The 19,022-nt window shown below is 37.8% G+C and overlaps 1 protein-coding gene across 5 annotated transcripts in view; it reads left to right on the top strand.

Moving 5' to 3' along the window:
- Positions 1-19,022, top strand: part of LOC128908446 (potassium voltage-gated channel subfamily KQT member 1-like) — a 516,130-nt gene that overhangs the window by 51,830 nt on the left and 445,278 nt on the right. For all 5 annotated transcript variants that reach the window (XM_054198677.1, XM_054198695.1, XM_054198699.1 and 2 more), the window contains exons 5-10: positions 2,487-2,565; positions 5,453-5,549; positions 10,439-10,579; positions 16,301-16,411; positions 17,451-17,546; positions 18,622-18,750. In XM_054198677.1, the coding sequence (XP_054054652.1) occupies positions 2,487-2,565; positions 5,453-5,549; positions 10,439-10,579; positions 16,301-16,411; positions 17,451-17,546; positions 18,622-18,750 (653 nt within the window). The remainder of the gene's footprint in view (positions 1-2,486; positions 2,566-5,452; positions 5,550-10,438; positions 10,580-16,300; positions 16,412-17,450; positions 17,547-18,621; positions 18,751-19,022) is intronic.

Genomic DNA, 19,022 nt, shown 5'->3' with positions numbered 1-19,022 from the left:
GGGTCCTGCACTTGGGTCACAACAACCCCATGCAGCATTACAAGCTTGGGGAAGGAAGAGTGGCTGGAGAGCTGCCTGGCAGAAAAGGACCTGGGGGTGGTGGTCGACTGCCAGCTGAATATGAGCCAGCAATGTGTCCAGTTGGCCAAGAAGTCCAACAGCATCCCAGTTTATATCAGGAATAGTGTGGTGAGCAGGACTAGGGAAGTCATCATCCCGCTGTACTCAGTGCTGGTGAGGCCCCACCATGAGTACTGTGTCCGGTTTGGGGCCCCTCACTACAAGAAAGACATTGAGGTGCTGGAGTGGGTCCAGAGAAGGACAGTGAAGCTGGTGGGGGGCCTGGCGAACAAGCCTTGTGATGAGTGGCTGAGGGAGCTGGGGTTGTTTAGCCTGGAGAAAAGGAAGCTGAGGGGGGACCTTATTGCTCTCCGCAACTACCTGAAAGGAGGCTGTAGAGAGGTGGGGGTTGGTGGGGGTTCTTCTCTTCCAAGAGGAAATGGCCTCAAGTTGCACCAGGGGAGGATTAGGTTGGATATTAGGAAAAAAATTTACGCTGAAATAACCTTTTCAGTTATATAGAGCTCTCACAGATTAAGCATTGGAACAGGCTACCGAGGGAAGTGGTTGAGTGACCATCCCTGGAGGTATTTTAAAGATGGGTAGATGTGGTGCTTAGTGATATGGTTTAGTGATGTTTTTTGTCAGCATTAGGTTGATGGTTGGACTAGATGATCTGAAAGGTCCCTTCCAACCTAGGCAATTCTATGATTCTATGATACTATGAAATGAAAAATCTATGTTACTGTCACTACCTGGTTGAAACTCATTTCCTAAGTGCCAGTCTTTTCTTCCTTCAGTGATAGTCATTGGATGGATATGTATATGTCTGATAGTTTAGTAAGGACCATTTGCTTGGAGCAAAGATCTGGGGCAAAGATCTGTATTATGATGCAATGGGAAAAAAACCCCCTCTAAATTCTGAGTGTTTACAAATGTGTGTTCACACAGGCACATGATAAAGGAATAGCATAAAAAAGGTCAGGTACTCAAAAGTTAGCTTATCCCCTAATGGAAGCTCTTTCTGTAGCCTTAACTTATCCCTCCCTACCTGTATTTTCTTTTTTATAAATGTACAATTATAGTAGTACAGTCTTTAAACTGATTGAGGGCTATCTCCTGTGGAGGAATCTTGCTTTTACAGCAAAACTCAAGACTGTTACTGGAAAATAATCCAAGTCAGAGAGTGAAGGATACTGTTAGTTACAGAATTGCTGCAATATTTGTTGCAGCAACTACATGGTTGTGAATGAGGCAGGAGAATTTTTAGAGGAGAGGAAAAAAAAGTTACTCTTGTTGAAGGCAACTGTTGTTGCCTCTGAAGTTGGATTCTATCCTGCATCTTGCCCAGGCATTACATGGAAACTCTGTGGCAGTCATTGAAATCAGTTTTCACAAGTGTGCCTCATTTTCTGGATGTCGAAATGAAGACTTTGAAGTCAGGTTACAGAGGTTCTGAGCTCTCACAGCTGCAAGTGAAGTCAGCAGGCACTGTTTTTTTTTTGAAGTGCTATATAATGTTAAATGCTCGGAAGAATAAGGTACTGCTTGTTTAAAACTGGCAAGGAAAATTTACCAAAACTTTTCCCCATTCTGTCTACATTGGCTACCCATTTATAATACTGTCCTGTATTTTCTGGTTAGAATTTGAAAGTGAAGCATTTAGATGCTCTGAAGAGGATTACCACAGAAATGCCTGTGAGGAAATTAGAAAAATGTTTTCTCAGAATAAAGTCAGAGTAGGGTTCAGTAATAAAAAGCAATAGACCTGTTAACTGAACTGGGATAAGAGAAAATAAGGGATGCTGTCACTGTGAACACAATCCATCATTTGCTTTGTATAATGCTGGAACTGTGTAAACTGTGTAGTTGTGGAAGAAAGGGAACTCTGGAAACAATTATTTTTTCATACCATTAAAGACTGTATCACAAAGTAAACCAACAACTCTGATTCCTTTTAAGACATTTGTTCTGACAGTTCTCTAAAGTTTGAAAGTTTGGCTTTCCAGCTATGATACAATTTTTAAACTAAGTATATGTGTGTGTATTTGCGTATGATGCTTCTCCGTATGCCTGTCATTACTGATGGAAGCAAAGCCTAACTTTCCCCCTTAAATTAAGACCCTTGGGCCAAAATGTACATAATTTCCAGGGTGTGCATGTGCCATTGCCATTTTTGGTTTTGTGGCAAGCTGCCTGATCTGTCAGGATCTTTAAAATTTCTATTATTAAATTCATCATGGATGAAACCGTAGTCATTGTTTTTTTGTTGTGAAACTATGACATTAATGTAGTGCCCACCAAATTTCACCTAACTTAATTTCTTTTTTAAAGTGCTTTCCTCAGTCTGTATTTGTTGTATGTTTCAGTGCTGAGAGCTAACATTTAATACATTCTTTCTTTACTTTTTTTTTTTTTTTAAACAGATCTAATTGTGGTAGTAGCCTCAATTATTGTTCTGAGCATAGGATCTAACGGACAGGTGTTTGCCACCTCTGCAATAAGGTATGTTCTTCTAGTGACTGTAGCTTTTCACAACCACAGAGCTATATTAGATGTATATCTAATTGCCCAATTTCTGAGTTAGATGTATATGTAATTTTCCTGCTATAGGAAAAGTTATTATATTGAAACACTGAAGAGTGGAAGACTCTGTGTTACTGTGCTTGGTCACTGGTTGGGAAACAAGAGTGCGGAAACAAGGCATATGAAGAATGGTGTGAATGCTGAATCCAAGAGGAAAAAGCTAAAGAAACATTTTGTCCCACATGAAACATCAAACAGCTCTCTGACAAAAGAGTATTACAGAACATCACTTTATTTAAGAAGTAATCCAGACAGCACTTCACTTGGTACTTTTTGAGTACAAGTAATTACTTTGTTTAAAGAGTAATTAGGCTTTGGTGGATTTGTTTGTCACAAGTAACTCATACCATACACGAACCAGAAACTTTTGATGTCTACAGTGTTTGTTCAGCTTGCATCAAGTACTGCAAGCTTGTTTTGGGAAGCCAGTAAATAGAAGAAAGGAATAATAAGCAGAGTAGGTGTACTTCCCACTCCTTCTAACTTGCAAGATGGGCTGCATGTTCTGTTACAAGCCTCTGATTTCCAATGCAGTCTAATCATTGGAAAGTGACAATGTACAGTACTGTCTAAACTGTCTAGCCGTGTAGACAAACACTGGAGAGAACTACATATATAAAGTATTTTTAAGGTAACTGTTACCATTGAACATTAATCCTTGCAGGATGATCAGGACTCACACAGGCAGCATGAATGTGATTTATCATAGGAGAAGAGGAGGGTGAATGTGAAAATTCCCAAGATTTTACCTAATTTAACTAGAAGTGTAGGAAGGACTTTAATGAAGAGGCCTGCTGTGTATTTGTGAACCCACGTGGTGTTGGGCTCAGTGCAGCCTTTGCTGGTGTTAAATTATACATTCACCGTCCTACAGCTCAGAATGCTTTCTGCCAGAGAAACTTAGCGCATGTCTCTGCAGTGTTGTTATTGCCCCATTGAAAAACCATCTGGGTCAGGCAAGTCTTAGTCCCATCAGGTTTCCTCAGAACTGTGATGTGAGTGGCTGTTTTTGAATTAAGAAGGAATTAATCTCAACCCTTGCCTTTGCATTTGTTGCCTTTAAGTTATACTGTTATGGTCCTCTTTGGATGGACCTCCCCTAAATCCCAGTAATCCCAGCAAGCAGTTAGGTTGTTTTCTTGTAGAATGAAGTTGCAAGCTCCACACCCATCAGGTATGACAGGTTGACATTTTCATCCTTGCAGCAACCAGTGAGACTGAAACCTAGTAGCGCTGCACCGTTCACAGCAGAGTCCTACAGCCTTCTGTCCTTACTGTTTCAAGTTCACCAAATTGATAAAAATGGTCTTCTTTCCAAACAATTCCTTCTATCTTTTCAGAGGAAATGGGTTGTGCATGTTCAGAGGCTATGTATGTGGATTTTCTTGTTCACCATTTTGATTTTTCAGTCTTTATTTGTAAAACTGCCAGCCTATAGCATGCATGTCAGCACTTTGCAGTAACGTAGCTGTAACCATCTTGGATACAACAGAGACAGGAAAATCAAGAACTGCCATTGGATCAAGGCATCAAGGAGTCTGTCTAATAATTGTACAGGGTAGCTACATGTAACTCTCACTTGTCCTGACATAAGGCAATGAGCTATTACATTACATAAGTCTATTGGTGCCCATGTATTTGGCAGTCTTGTAATCCTCCTTGGTCTCCTGTTTTAATTAACAGGTTTTTAAGTGGATATTTTTAAGTTTCTGGCTAATGAAAATTATTATTCCAATGGCATATCAAAGAAATAAGAAAACCTGGTGTTCATATGCCCAGTCATTGATATGTGATTTGATAGTCAGGTTAGTGTAGGCTTTCCAAAAAAACGACAAGCATTTGATCCTTTGACTGTCAACTGTAAAAGCTCAGAAAACCTGCTTTCTGAATGAAGGAAAAGTTGGGTCTTTCTGAAGACAGTATGCCTTCCCAGAGACTGAGGATGGCACCATTCTGAGTTTCCTACCTGTTGGTGTAACCCAGAAAAATGCAGCCACAGTGGAACTGAATTAAGAAGATTGAATTAAAAAACAAAAACAACAACAACAACAACCAAATTTTAAGGATAGCTAAAAAGAGCTAAAAGTGCTTCTAGTGAAAAATTTTCAGATACTTGAATTCAACATTCATCCTTTCCTGCTCTTCACTGTTTTGTTTCAGTGATAAGATAGTAAGATGAGCGTAGGAAAATGAAGTTCCTTGTTGAAAGGGTGACTAGAATGAAATATTTCCATTGAATAAAATTCTGCTGAAGAACCATATGGATAATTATTTCTCTTTAGTTGAAAATATTTGGAGTTTATGATTCAGTTATTATCCTAAACTCACATAGGAATGTATCTATTTCCAATTAGATGATTTCTGTAACTTACACAAAAAGGACTTCACTAATACCATATTCAATTCACTTTCTGCTTTGGCAAACAGAGAAAAAAAAGTTTGCTCATATTTATGTTAGCAAAGCTTGAAGCACTGGTTTTGCTTGGAAAGGAAGCATTTGAGAATCATAATCAGGTAAAATATGCAAGTATCCTCTGAGTTTGAAAGCATATGAATTAGAATTTTTTTTCTTTTAACTAATTGGTGCCCTCGCCAGTATTTCTGAATATATTTGAATATAATGAAATGTGATCTAAACATACTGTCTACTGAGATGTCTCAAGTCTAAGATGCAACCCTAGCCAGAGGCAATGACATCACTGTTTTCTAATATGGCACAATGTTAGTGAACATAGCGATCTATGTGTAGATAGAGCAGTATTGTTCTCAAACATTAGTTTTATTTAATGTCCTGTTTTTCTTACAGGGGGATCCGGTTTCTCCAAATACTTCGCATGCTTCATGTAGATCGACAGGGTGGCACCTGGCGACTATTAGGATCAGTTGTTTTCATACATCGTCAGGTACTAGATCTTTAAAGAGATCTTTAAGATCTTTTTTACTTTACTATATTCTTTTCATGGACTTCAAATCTTAGTCTGGTTTAAAAGAAAAGTTACTGTTGCAAGAGAAGAAATACTTTAAATGTCCATCATGTGTTTCTTTCTACTTTTAAAAAGGGAACACTATTCTTTACTTCTGGTCGGCAGCTAACAGGGTATCAGCATCAGTGGTTTTTTGGAAATTAACTGTTGTACTCTTTGATGTTATCCTTCAATATAATTTATCAAATGCAGTTATGTGAGCTGCCTTTCATATTGCAAATCCTGTCCACTATCTTCACGGAAGATGTGTTCCTAGCTTGGTTGATCTGTGGAAAAACAAATCCTAGTGGAAAAACCTTGATAGAACAAGTCAATTATTTAAATAATAAGGAGTTTTCTAATCCATTCTATAAATAAAAATACTAATTATGTTATGATAACATAGTTACTTATAGTTATAATAACTTATAAGTTATAGCTACTATAGTTATAATAGTTACTTTTTCAAGGGTGCCATCACAAAAGTAAACTTGGATGTAAATAGTGATATATCTGTTAAAGCTTTGAAACAGTTATTCTGTCTAAAAGTTCATTAAGCAGGAAAAGCTTAAATGTTTTAGTGCAGACTTCTAAAAATTTATAGCTGAAGGCTTCTTTTTCGGCATCATGGGATCGTTTGATGAAAAGCCGACTTAGCTTTATGAACATAATAATAACCTCTTATCATTAGCCTTTAAATCTTGCATATCATACCATACTGTGGAGGGCTAATGCTGTGCTATGAATGTTTACATCAGACTTGTAAGAGTGGTTCTTTAACCTACTCTTTATGAGTGTAGATTTGTTCTCCGGATATTGACAGATGTTCATAGATTTCCACACAGGCATTGTTTCATTTGCTATTTAGAAAAATTTTGTTCTGGGACAGAGAATGGGAGGTTTTTAATCCAAAAGATTAATTTAATATTAAAGGTTACTTTTCCTTCCTTTATTTTTCTCCCCCACTACTGAAGGAAATTTTATGTCACGATGACTGTGAAGCATTGATGCACACCGAAGTTCCGATTTGAAACGAATCTCTTAAAAGTGCTCTAGTATAAAGCCTACTTTCATCCTGTACAACAGGATGACTTTTAATGCTCCAACTCTGTGTGGTCTTCATTTATTATGGTCGCATTACATGGATATCTATGTAGGGCAGAGCTGGTATCCAAATACACTTTCTCAACGTTTGCAAACCTTACTGACAGAGGTGTTTGTTTGAGAGAATTTTTTCCTGTGGGTGTTCAGAGTTTTAGTCAAGAACCTGGAAATACTATCTCCAAAATATAACACTTAAATCTTAAATGTCACAAACGTAAATAAGTTCAGTGATTTAAAAGGAAAAAAATACCCTTGAATTTATGAATAAATGCACCTGAAGTTCTAATCCAAAGAAATGATTATGATGATACATAAAACTCTACAGATCTGTAGTACTTGTCAAAGCAGATCACCCACTAACACATTCATAAAAAAAAAATCATCAAATACACGGTTCTGTATTGACATTGGACAAGTGTAGCTGAAACCCTAGCATGGGACCAAACAGAAGGGAAAATGGAACCTTTATTCCTGTCCAGTCTTCTTAAAGAAATTTTTGTTTAAAAAATAAAAGAAAACAAAAACACCTCAGCTTCTTTCACTTTACAGGCAGACTACAAGGTCTTCATTTATTTGTTGAGTTTGGTACTCTCAGAAAAAATGGGACCCTAAACCCTTAAACAATGTGAAAAAATAAATTCACATCTTTGTGACCTGTGAAAATAACAAGGACTCAGACCTCTGCGGGTCCAGAGGAGCTTACTAAAGTTGTCACCAGTGATTTCCATGTGTTTTGGAATTTTGCATATAGCTGTATTAGCTCACTCAGGCCTGAGTTGGCTAGTATGCTCTTCTATTTTCAGCAGGTTGAGCTTATACAAGCATTTCTTGCCAAAAGCAACAAAACATGAGTCATGTGGTAATGGAAAGACATGGAAAAATCATGCAGCTTACTGAAAAACTGAGTTAGCCAATACAGCTCCATCTTATAAGCCTCTCAGTTAGTTTTACTTATTTGTCACCTTGCTTTCTGAGGTCTTCTACTGCTTAGAGGAGGGAGTTACTGATGAATTGTGGATTTGGGGTTTTCTTCAGTTTTTCCTCAGTGTTGAATTTTATATTGTGTCGTCCTTATTGTCGCTGAAAATATAAATCTGTCTAAGTTAAAAAAAATGTGTTGACTCGAGTCTCTCAATACTCAAATTTACTTTTGTGCGTATTTGTTTTTCGTTCTTGATATTTCCTTTGCGTATATGTATCTGAAAGTCCTTGCTGAAAACAGTCATTTGGATTACACAGCACTCTTTATTCTTAAGCTTTATCTATTAAAAATTCATGCAAAATGCTGTTTGCTTTGAGATTGTGTATCAGTTCATAGTGTTTGACATTGGTAGACACTACTCTCTCCGTCTTTCTTGAAGCACGTATTATTTTAAAATTTTATGCGCCCTCTCTTAAATGCAGTATGTATTAGATTGCTGCGATTGTTCTTAATAATTAAATATAGGCATGTAGTATTTTGTCTCTCTATACATATTTAGCATATTTAACATTTAGAATAAATCTAAGGCAATTACATTTGCATCTGGGCTTTACTTAACAAGAGTTCAGTCTTTAGATGAATAGGACGATCTGAGAGGTGCCAATGGTGAAATAACCTGAGTAGTTCTGTTGCTATTTCAGCCTGTTCGATGGAATCTCATAAGACTATGCATAGCACTTCTGAAAAACATTTTTCTGCCGACTTCTCAAAAAGCCATCACTTCACGCTCTCTGATTCCATCCTCTGAGACAAAATTAAAAGAAAGCAGTGATGGCCATTCCTCTATAACATGTAAAATCTATTAATATCTGAGATGTAAGCAACATACCAAGTGTAACTAAAAGATTCCTGTTGGTGTGGAAGGAAGTCACAAATCTATCAGAGATGAAAGCAGAGTGTTTTCTTTGTAAGCAGGCAACAAGAATTAGTCTCCATTTCTGTTGTAGTTTTCTGTGGATCACTGAGGTGTTAAAACAGTTTTGTCTTGCATTGAAAAAATATTGTGTAGGCAAACCAAAAAGTATTGAATAATTAGAGAAATGCAAATAGTCAACTATAAATGTAACCATAAGGAACTTTTCAGAGCAATCAAGTCATATCTACAAATACACAGTCTACCATTATCATTAGAGGAAAAGATCAGAAAAGCATGGTGACCAGCGTAGAAATCTGAACTACTGAAAACCCAAGTTTTATTTCCTCTTTCAGCCGCCTTGTTTAGCAAACAGGCCTGCAAAAAGTTAAGGCTTAGATTAAATGACTTGCCCATGGGCAAAACTGAATGCTATCAAAATTCATTATTTAGGTCGTTATAATCATTATTAAATGATTAGAGAAAAAACACCTACTTTGATTTGTGCCAAGATTGCTTAAAAACTTGCTGAAGCTAGATTTTAATTAGTGCTATAATAGAGAAAGAGTATAGTTTCCGCTGCTGAATGCAGTTACTAGCTACTAGGGCTATGTTTTCGCAGGAAGCTATTATAAGGAAATGAAAAAGAGAAGAAAAAAAAAATCTGAAGGAAGTTTGGTGATAAAACCTGAACCTTCCCTCACAAACATTTTAAGAAACATGGGTAGAGCGTTAGTGAAAATCTGTGAAAACCTGACATACTTTATAAGTAGAGGCAATCCTTTTTAGACGGGTTTTAATTTTAAATTTATCTTATGGGAAGATTTTAATTCCTGTACAGGAATTTTAATTCCTGTAAATTCCTGTAATCTGTCAGGAATTTAAGGAAGATGCCAACGAACATGTAGTACTACAATGTTTCAAAATAAAGATAGCTAAATATGTGCAAGGAAACTAAAGCAATAGTATGTGTTAACTATTGAAGTATAGTAAACTTTAAGTAATTAAAATAGGCTGTTTTCGCTCATAACTAGGTATTTGATTTTCCTGAGGGGTGGGTGAATATCTCATTTTATTATGAAGTAGTGATGTTTTTATAAGCTTTACACGTTTTTGCATCTGTGACACCACACATTTTGGCTTGTTTAAATGCACAAGCACATTTTTCCTTAGGACTCTAACTGTCCTGTGTCTAAGTTGTGTCAGTTCTGATACAACTTTCCTATCCAAAAATCTATAGAGAAACTGATACCTTCACAAGCACTGTATCATGCCCTAACAAAAGTCCCTTCTAATAAAGTGGTCTAGCCTCAAATGGTCTTTGTTTTTCAGGACTGAAGTAGAGGTTACACCTACCTAACATATTGTATCTTAAGATTTTATTTTATCTTAACATGAAACTGTTAAGGCATCAATATTTAGTCTTAAGCAATCTAAATATCAGATACATGAGTTTATTGCTTAGATATGGTCATAATCACAAGACATGGTTATTTCTTAACTGTATTTTAGCATACTGTTCATAACATGCATTTCTGAAGCTGTTTTACTATTTTTAAAATGTACTAACATTTGGTATTTTGTGTGGACAGTTAAATGGAATGATTCCCATTCGTAAGACATAAAACAGGAGAGATGTCCCACCCTACATTTAGCTGTCCAAATGATTTTGTATAAATGATGGCTTCTTGAATTCTTTACTCTGATATGAGTAGAAAACAAGTCACTGAACTACCTGTTCTAGTGGAAGCAAAATTCATACCTGAGATATAACTTATTAATTTTTCTACTGTGATGCAAAAAACCCCTCAGATATTTACAATGTTTTACAATGATATGATATATACATGATGTAAACCTTATATAATTTTTTGCTTTCTCTCTTAATAGGAACTCATAACCACGTTGTACATTGGATTCTTGGGATTAATTTTTTCATCCTATTTTGTTTATCTTGCTGAGAAAGATGCAGTTGATGAGGATGGAAAGACGGGTTTCTCCAGCTATGCTGATGCCCTTTGGTGGGGTGTGGTAAGTCTTCACCAACAAAATGCATGGGGCAAACTTAGTGGACAAGATTTTCTGTTAAAGTTGTGATCCTGTTAAAAACTCTGACATTTCTTTCTTTGCAGAATGTATATCTGTAGGGAAGCTTGACAACCTTTTAAAAAGGATCCAGGAAAAAATATAATAAATACAATTAAATTATTTTGGTATTAAACTTTATTGCAAAAGCACGATAGCAAGTCCTTGGCAAAGAACATTGAATGTTTACAGATACAAAAAGTCCACATTGAAATACATATTTAAAAAGAATATAAATGCCCTCCAAAACCTATACCACTTCTTTTAAAATCTACTTAATTATCTGCAAAAGGTGCATAACTTTAAAAGTATATCCTATTTGTGGAAATTAGGTTAATCACCCTATTTTTTGTATCTTTTCATGTAAAGCTCACTCTCAGTAATAATGAAGACCTTGCTGCAGGTTACAGGTTCCTGGTTTTTTTAAATAATTCCACGATTCACTGTAAAGGTAAATAGCTCCATCTAAAGCAGCTGTCAAAGCCTCACAGATTCAACTACTTTGGATATCAACCATCAGTCAGGGTCAGTGCAAATGTCTGGTGAAATAAAGAAAAAAATATCATTAAGAGGAACTGGGATTATGAAAGCACTGTGGTAATTATTGTGTGCATGCCCAGAATCAGTTGAAAATGGAATAGCTAGCTATGAACAGAATAAGAGACCAGAATGTTTCTACACTCCCTTCATATGGCTCTTCTCATCATGTTTCTCACTGTGACTCATGTTTTCCCTCCTTATTAGCTGTTGCACGAACCATCTCTTCTCTTGTCATCCTTTTTCCCCACCAGAGCACCTCATATATTTTATGACTTGGCTGTCTCATTATAACAAACCCAAGCAGATTCATCACATCAGTGTTAGTGACAGAGAAAAATGAGAGGACTAGAACAGATGCAGAGCCACCAACTTCCAGAGAGAGAAGGATATATTTCAAGAGTGATTTGAAACATAATAAACTGGATTTGTTCTTAGACGATAGACTGGAAAAATGCCAATATAGTTATCATGAACTAGCCTGTACAACAATCACTTGTTAAAGTCCTCAATAGATATATGATAAAATTTTCAGACCATAAAACCTCATGGTTATAGACAAGAGATTAACCTCTAGCTGGTGGAGGAAAGGAATAAATATCCCAGAAGCACAGACTGTGCTATATTTTAAAAGCAAAAGTAAAACAATTAGGGTGTAATTGACATTATGAAAGACACCCCATGTCTACTTTAAGAAAATAAACCAGTACAGAGGTTCACTTATTCTGCTATTATTTGAGTGGTTTGACTCGAATACCAGTGTTGAAGTAACTGAATGCAGTGGAAGGCAGCTACTGTTTCTGTTTTTACTAACGGCCTAGCTACTAATAGTCTGTGAAGTACATTTAATTTAAAGTGGGCCTGCTTGTGGGAACTTCAGTAGCATTAGGGGCTCCCATAAAAGTTTGCGCTAGTTCAGCTATATCTATGAGAAATATGTCATAAATTTTTCTAGCATAGTGAAGTTTCAAAGAGGTTTGTAGCACCATGTGAATTAGAATGACACCAGTGAAAGAAATGGAAAGCGTCTAGTTTATTAATAAGGAGGTCTTAATTTAATATGTTATCATTAAAGGGTGGTGATTCATGTTTGCTCTGCACAATGCCTTTGGTGTTTCATAAAGTAATTCCTAGGCCTGTAAATGCACAAGGACAGAAATGCCCAAATTCGGACCTGAATGGGAGGGAAGGTGAACCCCTTATCAAACTGAGGGGAGCAAGGTATGGTGGAAAACAAAAAATGATTTTCAGCAATCAGTTTGGGAACTAGCTATGGTTTTTAGCATCTGATTCTGTCCATGTATATTCATGCATAGGTTATTCCTACATTTAATAAAAGTTCCACGTGAAGCCAATGTACTTTTTCTACCTTTCCTTCTTATTTTATTATTTTATCTCTAGTTATCCAGAGCTTGCTTTGTAAGTTGCATCGAATGTTTAGATATGGATTATGAAATATTTTTAAATACTAGAAGCTACAGCCTTGATTTAAGTAGAGAGTAAAAAAATAAGGACAAAAAAGTCAGGATGTGTTTATACAGGCATATTTTGTTAATATTTTGAACTTAATTTGAAAGGAGTTTCCCATTATGAAGACCAACAAATAAATTTAAAATGTGCATTACTTTACGTTGTTGAGGTAGATGATTTGGAATCCATATTTCAAAGTGTATGTATATGCCTTGCAAAGTGTTCAATAGGTTTTGTGGTTGTTTTCCAAAACTTGACTTGTTTTGTGTAAAAGCAAGATAAAATCAGCTTTGTCTTTCTCTAGCTGTGTGAGGCACATGAAGAACACTGTTTAAATTGTTGTTTAAGCTTTCCAGCCCTCTAGGCCCCCTCAGCCTTAGTGAGTCACGGTGCAGGTGCAGTTCACAGCTGGGAACAGTGACAAAGGACAAAGTGAATCAGTTTCTTTTTCTTTTCAAATCTTCTGTAACATAGAAACACAGATGTGGAGTTACTAAGGAGAGAAATTTGATTTCACTTTTGCCTTTCAAAATTGAACCATAGGAAAAAAGTCTTGGTAGCAAGTATTTGAAAGTCTTATGTGTCTGACAAAAACCACAGACTGTATTGTGGGTAACATTTTGCTCTGAGCAGAAAGTGCAAGCTTGCTGAACTTGATACAAATGACCTGAAAGGTTTAAATATGAAGAAAAGGGAAAATAAAGAATGAATGAGAGTTGGAATTAAATGCTAACTATGTTCACTCACTACAATCAAATGCAAGGTTGTTTCACCTAGATTTGGCTGGCATACAGATTAAATGGCAAAGACATATCAAAAGCTTGTGAAATGTTATATGAAGCCACTTCCAGAAGTTATAGTATGTTAGAACACATGCAAAAGCATTTCCAACAGTGCTGTCAGTCTGCCAGAATTGCAATCCATGTCACAGCAGTTTTTCTGTCCTTTCTGAGTATTTTTTCTTTAGGAAAGAAGAAGGGCATGGAGCAGGCTTCTTTTCTGTTGGCTCTTCTGTGCTCATCTCTTGCTGTTGGTAATGCTTATTGGTTTTGCTGCAAGCTGGACTATTCTGTTCCATTGAACTTGAGTTAAATAGTCCCTCCAGTAAATGGGTGTTAACTGGCAGAAGTACTTGGGATCAATTGCTCAGAATTTCCAGCAATGAATTTCCATGCCAGAGGTAGCAGTTTGACTCCCTGTATATTTAACATGTTTTTTGAGGTATGCAGTTCTGACTCTTCAAACTTCAGGACTCCTGCCTATCTTAAAGCATGTGAGAAGCCCTTTTCACTTCTACTAAATTAGAGTTCTTCCTTTTTTGAAGTGCATTTTCAGAGCCTGCATTAAAGCATGTGCCTACCAGCTGGAATATGCCATAGTAAATCTATGTCAAGAAGGAGGTGTAATTTTTCAAAGCCTAGTTATTAAACATCTCTGAGCAGATAACTAATAACTTTTGGATATACAAGTAGAAAAAGATTCTGGTTGTGATTAAGAAAGCCAGAGAATTACATTGTTTATAATCCTTTCCATGTACTTCAATGCACTAATTAGATTACCCAGAAGGAACCCTCTTAAGGTAGCCAGGGAGAAACTTTCTGAGACATGTTCAGGCACCTGCAGGAATCTGCCAGCCAAATGCCTGCTGTAGAGATGGAAAATCATCTTTTCTGTGGTTACAGCTTTCATGCTGTCTTCCATAGTAACACTAAGGCAACTCAACATCACTGCAGTTTGTTTTTAAGTCCTGAGTGCTGGAGAACTCAAAAAACCAAGAAGCCTTTCATAAGAAAAAAAGAGAGGAAAAGGAAGGAAAAATCCCAGACTTTAAGGGGTCATCTGGGTGCACTGAGGGGCTGAAGTGGCGTTAAAGAAACACTGCTTTAACTTCCTCCACTCCCCCCTAATATGTACTGCATTTCAAAGTTGAATTTTGGGGGGGGGGGGGGGGTCTGGTTTAATTTTGGGGCTGGCAAACATGTCTGTTTGTACTGCTGGCAGTACACAGCACCTGAGTCACTTCATGGGCAAGCCACATTAAATCTGGACAAACACCTGGCAAGACAGAGCTCCTGCTGAGACCAGTTTGCAGTTCAAAATAACAATATTCATTACAGGATATAGATACTACAAAGTTGACTTCATCAAATGAGAAATTAATGATGAATAAACACAAGCCTAATTTTTTTTTTTAACTTGGAAAAACTCAGTTTGATAGTAGTTGGTAATTTTTTCCCTGCAAATCTTCCTTCCACCTCTTCATAGAACTGCTCAGAGAGGAGGAGGAAATGTATTCTTCCCATGCCTTTATTGCTGATAGTTTCTTCTGAGAAGCCTATTTTTGCATAATATCTAAGTATTTGGCAGCAACTTTTCCCGTAAAAGGCAGTATTGTCACATCTTCTTTTGTAGTCAGTGTAAATTTACATATTCTTTTAAGTCTGTTTTGGCTGCATTTCTGCTACCATTCAAGGCAAAGTGAAGGGAGAGGGACTGGGTTTAGGGCTGGTGCTCCCAAGCAGAAGTACATTTTTTCTATTTAAAGCTCTCCCCAGTGGTTGGTATTGGTGACAGAATTCTTCATTTCCTCATCAGAAGCTTTCCACTTCCCAGGGGTGCAAGTCATCTTTGTCATACCATTTTATGGCAGCATCAAGACTCTGAATAGGCTAAAAAGCCTTAATGGCCCAGACCAGCCACACCTGGGACCACCTGAACACCAATGGCCCAGGGCCTCTTATTTAGGCTCAGCCTGGGCAATGTTAATCCTGGTCTGTGGATGGACTTCCTGGCTTGATGTCAGATGTGCCTCCTTGCCTTATAATCTGGATTCTTGATTAGACCCGGTTACTCTTTCTGTGTCTGTTTTGCATGGGTGCTGGGGGATTGGGTCCGGACTGAGGAGGTACTACCCTGCTTGGCTGTGTTATCCCCCTTGACTCTGGGCTCCTCATCCCTTAGGAAGTACCTGGCCCTTACTGCACCTTGATGGGCAATGAGCAGATCCAGGTGCAGTAGTAAGGTGCATCCTATGTCTGAAACACAGTTTTGAGCGGCAAAGAGCTGTATTTGGGGGGGAAGAAAAAAAGCTTAGCATGGGGCTCAACTGTATTTAGGTCTTGGTTTATTGGCTTATTTACTTTGGGAGATAAAGTGTCATGGAATGGTTGTGTGTTCCTCCTCCTGCTGTGAAGATTCAGCTGAGTTGGTGTTAGTCCTGTCCCTTTCCCTTCCTGCCAGCACAGCGCATAGCTTACCCTAGGGCAGCTAGCGTCTCTGCCTGACTGCGGAGTTTGGCCAATGTCTGTGCACTGGTTGTGTGCAAGTCAGTGCTTTCAAGGCACTCTCCTTAGCCCCGTGGAACTGCATTTTTAAAAGCAAAAGCAGAAAAACTGCAAGTCTACGGTCTCAAGAACACAGGGCCAATCCTTCCAGTTTGGAAGGGTGGAAGCAGCCAGATACAAACTGTGAGAACAGTTATCCTGAGTCCAGCAGTTAAGTTTAGCATAGTCTTGTGGTTTCCTTATACACAAATGTAAACACTGTTGATCCATATGTATCTCCTGATACTTCTCTACTTTTTTTTTTCTTCCTTTTATTTTTGTATTTGGGGAAAAAGGGTACGGCATTGCAGTGATCAGGTGTTTGTTTCTGGCCTAGGTAACGGTCACGACAATTGGCTATGGAGACAAAGTTCCCCAGACATGGATTGGGAAGACAATAGCTTCCTGTTTTTCAGTATTTGCTATATCTTTCTTTGCGCTGCCAGCGGTAAGTAGAACTTGGTTTACTTTTTTAACTGTCTGTCTGACTTGGGCTCACAATTAGGTAGTTCTAAACTGGTGCCTTTGATAGCAAATAATGGGGTTGTGTGTTGTTTTGGAATGTTTGTGGACACACACATCCTCAAGTGTATGTTTGTGTATCTGTGCACCCACACATAAATGAGTGAAACTGTTACATACTTACTGCGGTCATTTCAGAGAGATGTGGCCTAGGAAGGAGATAAGAATGACTTTAACTATTCGAAGAAATTAAACTATTCGGTGAGGTAAAGAGAAAAAGAGCTGTTTATCAGCGTGTCAATGACAGAAGTCAAACTTTCTTTGTTTCTGTTATTTTATGACTATATTGGAAAAATCTGTGGTCCTGTGAGGAGAGGAACACTACCACAAAGAAGAGGTCTAGGAAACTGCATCTCTTTTCCTTCATGGTACTATAAAGCATCTTTGGGCTTTTTGGATCTTCAAATAACGGAATGGGGGGAAAAAAAAGACAGCAGCATCCAAATAATTAGAATACACAATGCATTTCTTCAGTAACTATCAGTTTTAACAGAAATGCTGAAATTATAAAGCATATCTTTGGCTTCTTTGCTCAATTTGCCTGGAAAATCAAACTAGATTCTGGCTTTAGTAGTGGAGATATTTTTGTGGCAAAGAATTAAAGACAAGTGCAAAGAACAGCTATAGATCAGTCACGTGACATTAATATTTGCTTCTCCCACCATTGTGTAGCGTTGCCTTTCGAACACGACCACCTCTGGGAATGCCTCTGACTAATGTTACCTGTGGTTCACAGCAATAAACATATGCTGGTTTTTGGAGTTACATGATACCGATATCAATGTGCTCAATTTCAGATTTCTTTGTTGGAATAAATAGATTTCTGTCACCGTGGACATTTGAAAATTCAGAACTTTTTCTAGGAAAGTCTTTTATAAATTGTCTGTTTATTTTGTATGTTAAGTAGTTGGTTTAGGCATGTGAATCCATGTTGGAGTCTGACTAGTAATTTTGCTTATATTTAGGGTATTCTGGGGTCTGGTTTTGCCTTGAAAGTACAGCAGAAGCAACGTCAGAAGCATTTCAACAGACAAATCCCAGCTGCAGCTTCTCTAATTCAGGTAAGGCCCCTAACAGTGAAATGCTTAGGAGGGTATTAGAGAGGGAGCATGGCCTAGTAGTTAAAGTCCTGAGAATCACAGTTACTGCACTTTATTATAAATCTACAATTTGTGTTGAACAGGAACAGGAACAGGCTGCCCAGGGAGGTTGTGGAGTCCCCTTCTCTGGAGATTTTCAAGACCCGCCTGGATGCAGCCCTGAGGGATGTGCTTTAGGCAACCCTGCTCTAGCAGGGGAGTTGGACTAGATGATCTCTAGAGGTCCCTTCCAACTCTGAAGATTCCGTGATTCCGTATTTAACCACTTTGTCTTTTTCGTCTACTTCAGTCACTAGAGAGAATTAGAACTAGCCTGTTCCCCCTCTTATGAGTGAGCACAGGAGGCTTTACTAAGCTGATATTCACAAGCATAATGACCTTAACTGGATGCCATGAGTCTATTTGACAAAATAGTAAAAGCTCTTCATTATAATCTTTAATTCCTAACTGCCTTTTTATATTCCCTTAGGTCCTCTGCATCTGCCAGATGCTGAGGTGATGAATGTGTACACATACATGTGTATACACGCACCTCAGTTTAGAAAAATGTCCCTGCATAGCATTCTATATGATAATACAAAGAATAATGCAATAGCATGGTGCACAAATACTGAAATGTGGCACACTGCATAAAAAGGGAAACAGCAGTATTAGATGACACTCGTTGGCATTCACTTTTATGGGGGTTGTTTGATTTTTTTTTACTTTTTTTTTTTTTTTTTACTGTGGGCAAGGTTAGACCCCAGCTCTTAGGGAGATCACTACAAAGAGCATACTTAAGATCACTGTGTGCCAAGTGTACGTTTCCTGGTGCAAATTATACTCGACACAGTTATACACAGGGAAGAGTGTATTTTATTAGGCGTGGTGTTGTGTGGTATAGCACAGCAATTGCAGTCAGAACCCTTTGCAGTATTTTTACATTGATCGAAGAATGCTGTCGGTTTGATTTGAAGCAAAATCTAACTTAGCTGTCCTGCAAGTACAACAGTGACTGCTTATTCACCGAAATTATTGGGTTTGGGTTTTATTATAGACGCTGTGGCGGTGCTATGCAGCAGAGAAATCCTGCAGTTCTACAGCAACATGGAAGATCTATGTTACACCGCCAGTGCAAAATCCAAAAAAAACACCAGCGCCATCTAGCCCTAGTCTGAGAAAACAGGTAACGGAGAGTTGGCAGAGCTCTGTTCTGTTCTAGCTTTTAATTTGATTGGGATAACTTGCAAAAATCCTTGTGAAGTGCCCAAAGAACTTGGAGAACTGAAAGCTGTTTGTAATGGGACATGTGATTGTTTTCCTCATGCCACAGTGCGATTAATTTTCCTTGAAATATTCCTGAGGGACAGTAAAACTTAAATTTGACCTGGTGGTCTGGCAGGTGCTGATTCTTCATTGTTTTATCCACTTTGAAGTCTTCTTTACCTTCTCAAAGGG

The sequence above is a fragment of the Rissa tridactyla genome, chromosome 1 (assembly GCF_028500815.1).
Source record: "Rissa tridactyla isolate bRisTri1 chromosome 1, bRisTri1.patW.cur.20221130, whole genome shotgun sequence".
NCBI lineage: Eukaryota > Metazoa > Chordata > Aves > Charadriiformes > Laridae > Rissa > Rissa tridactyla.
The sequence above is the reverse complement of the archived record's forward strand: the minus strand, read 5'-3'. Positions and strand labels throughout refer to the sequence as shown.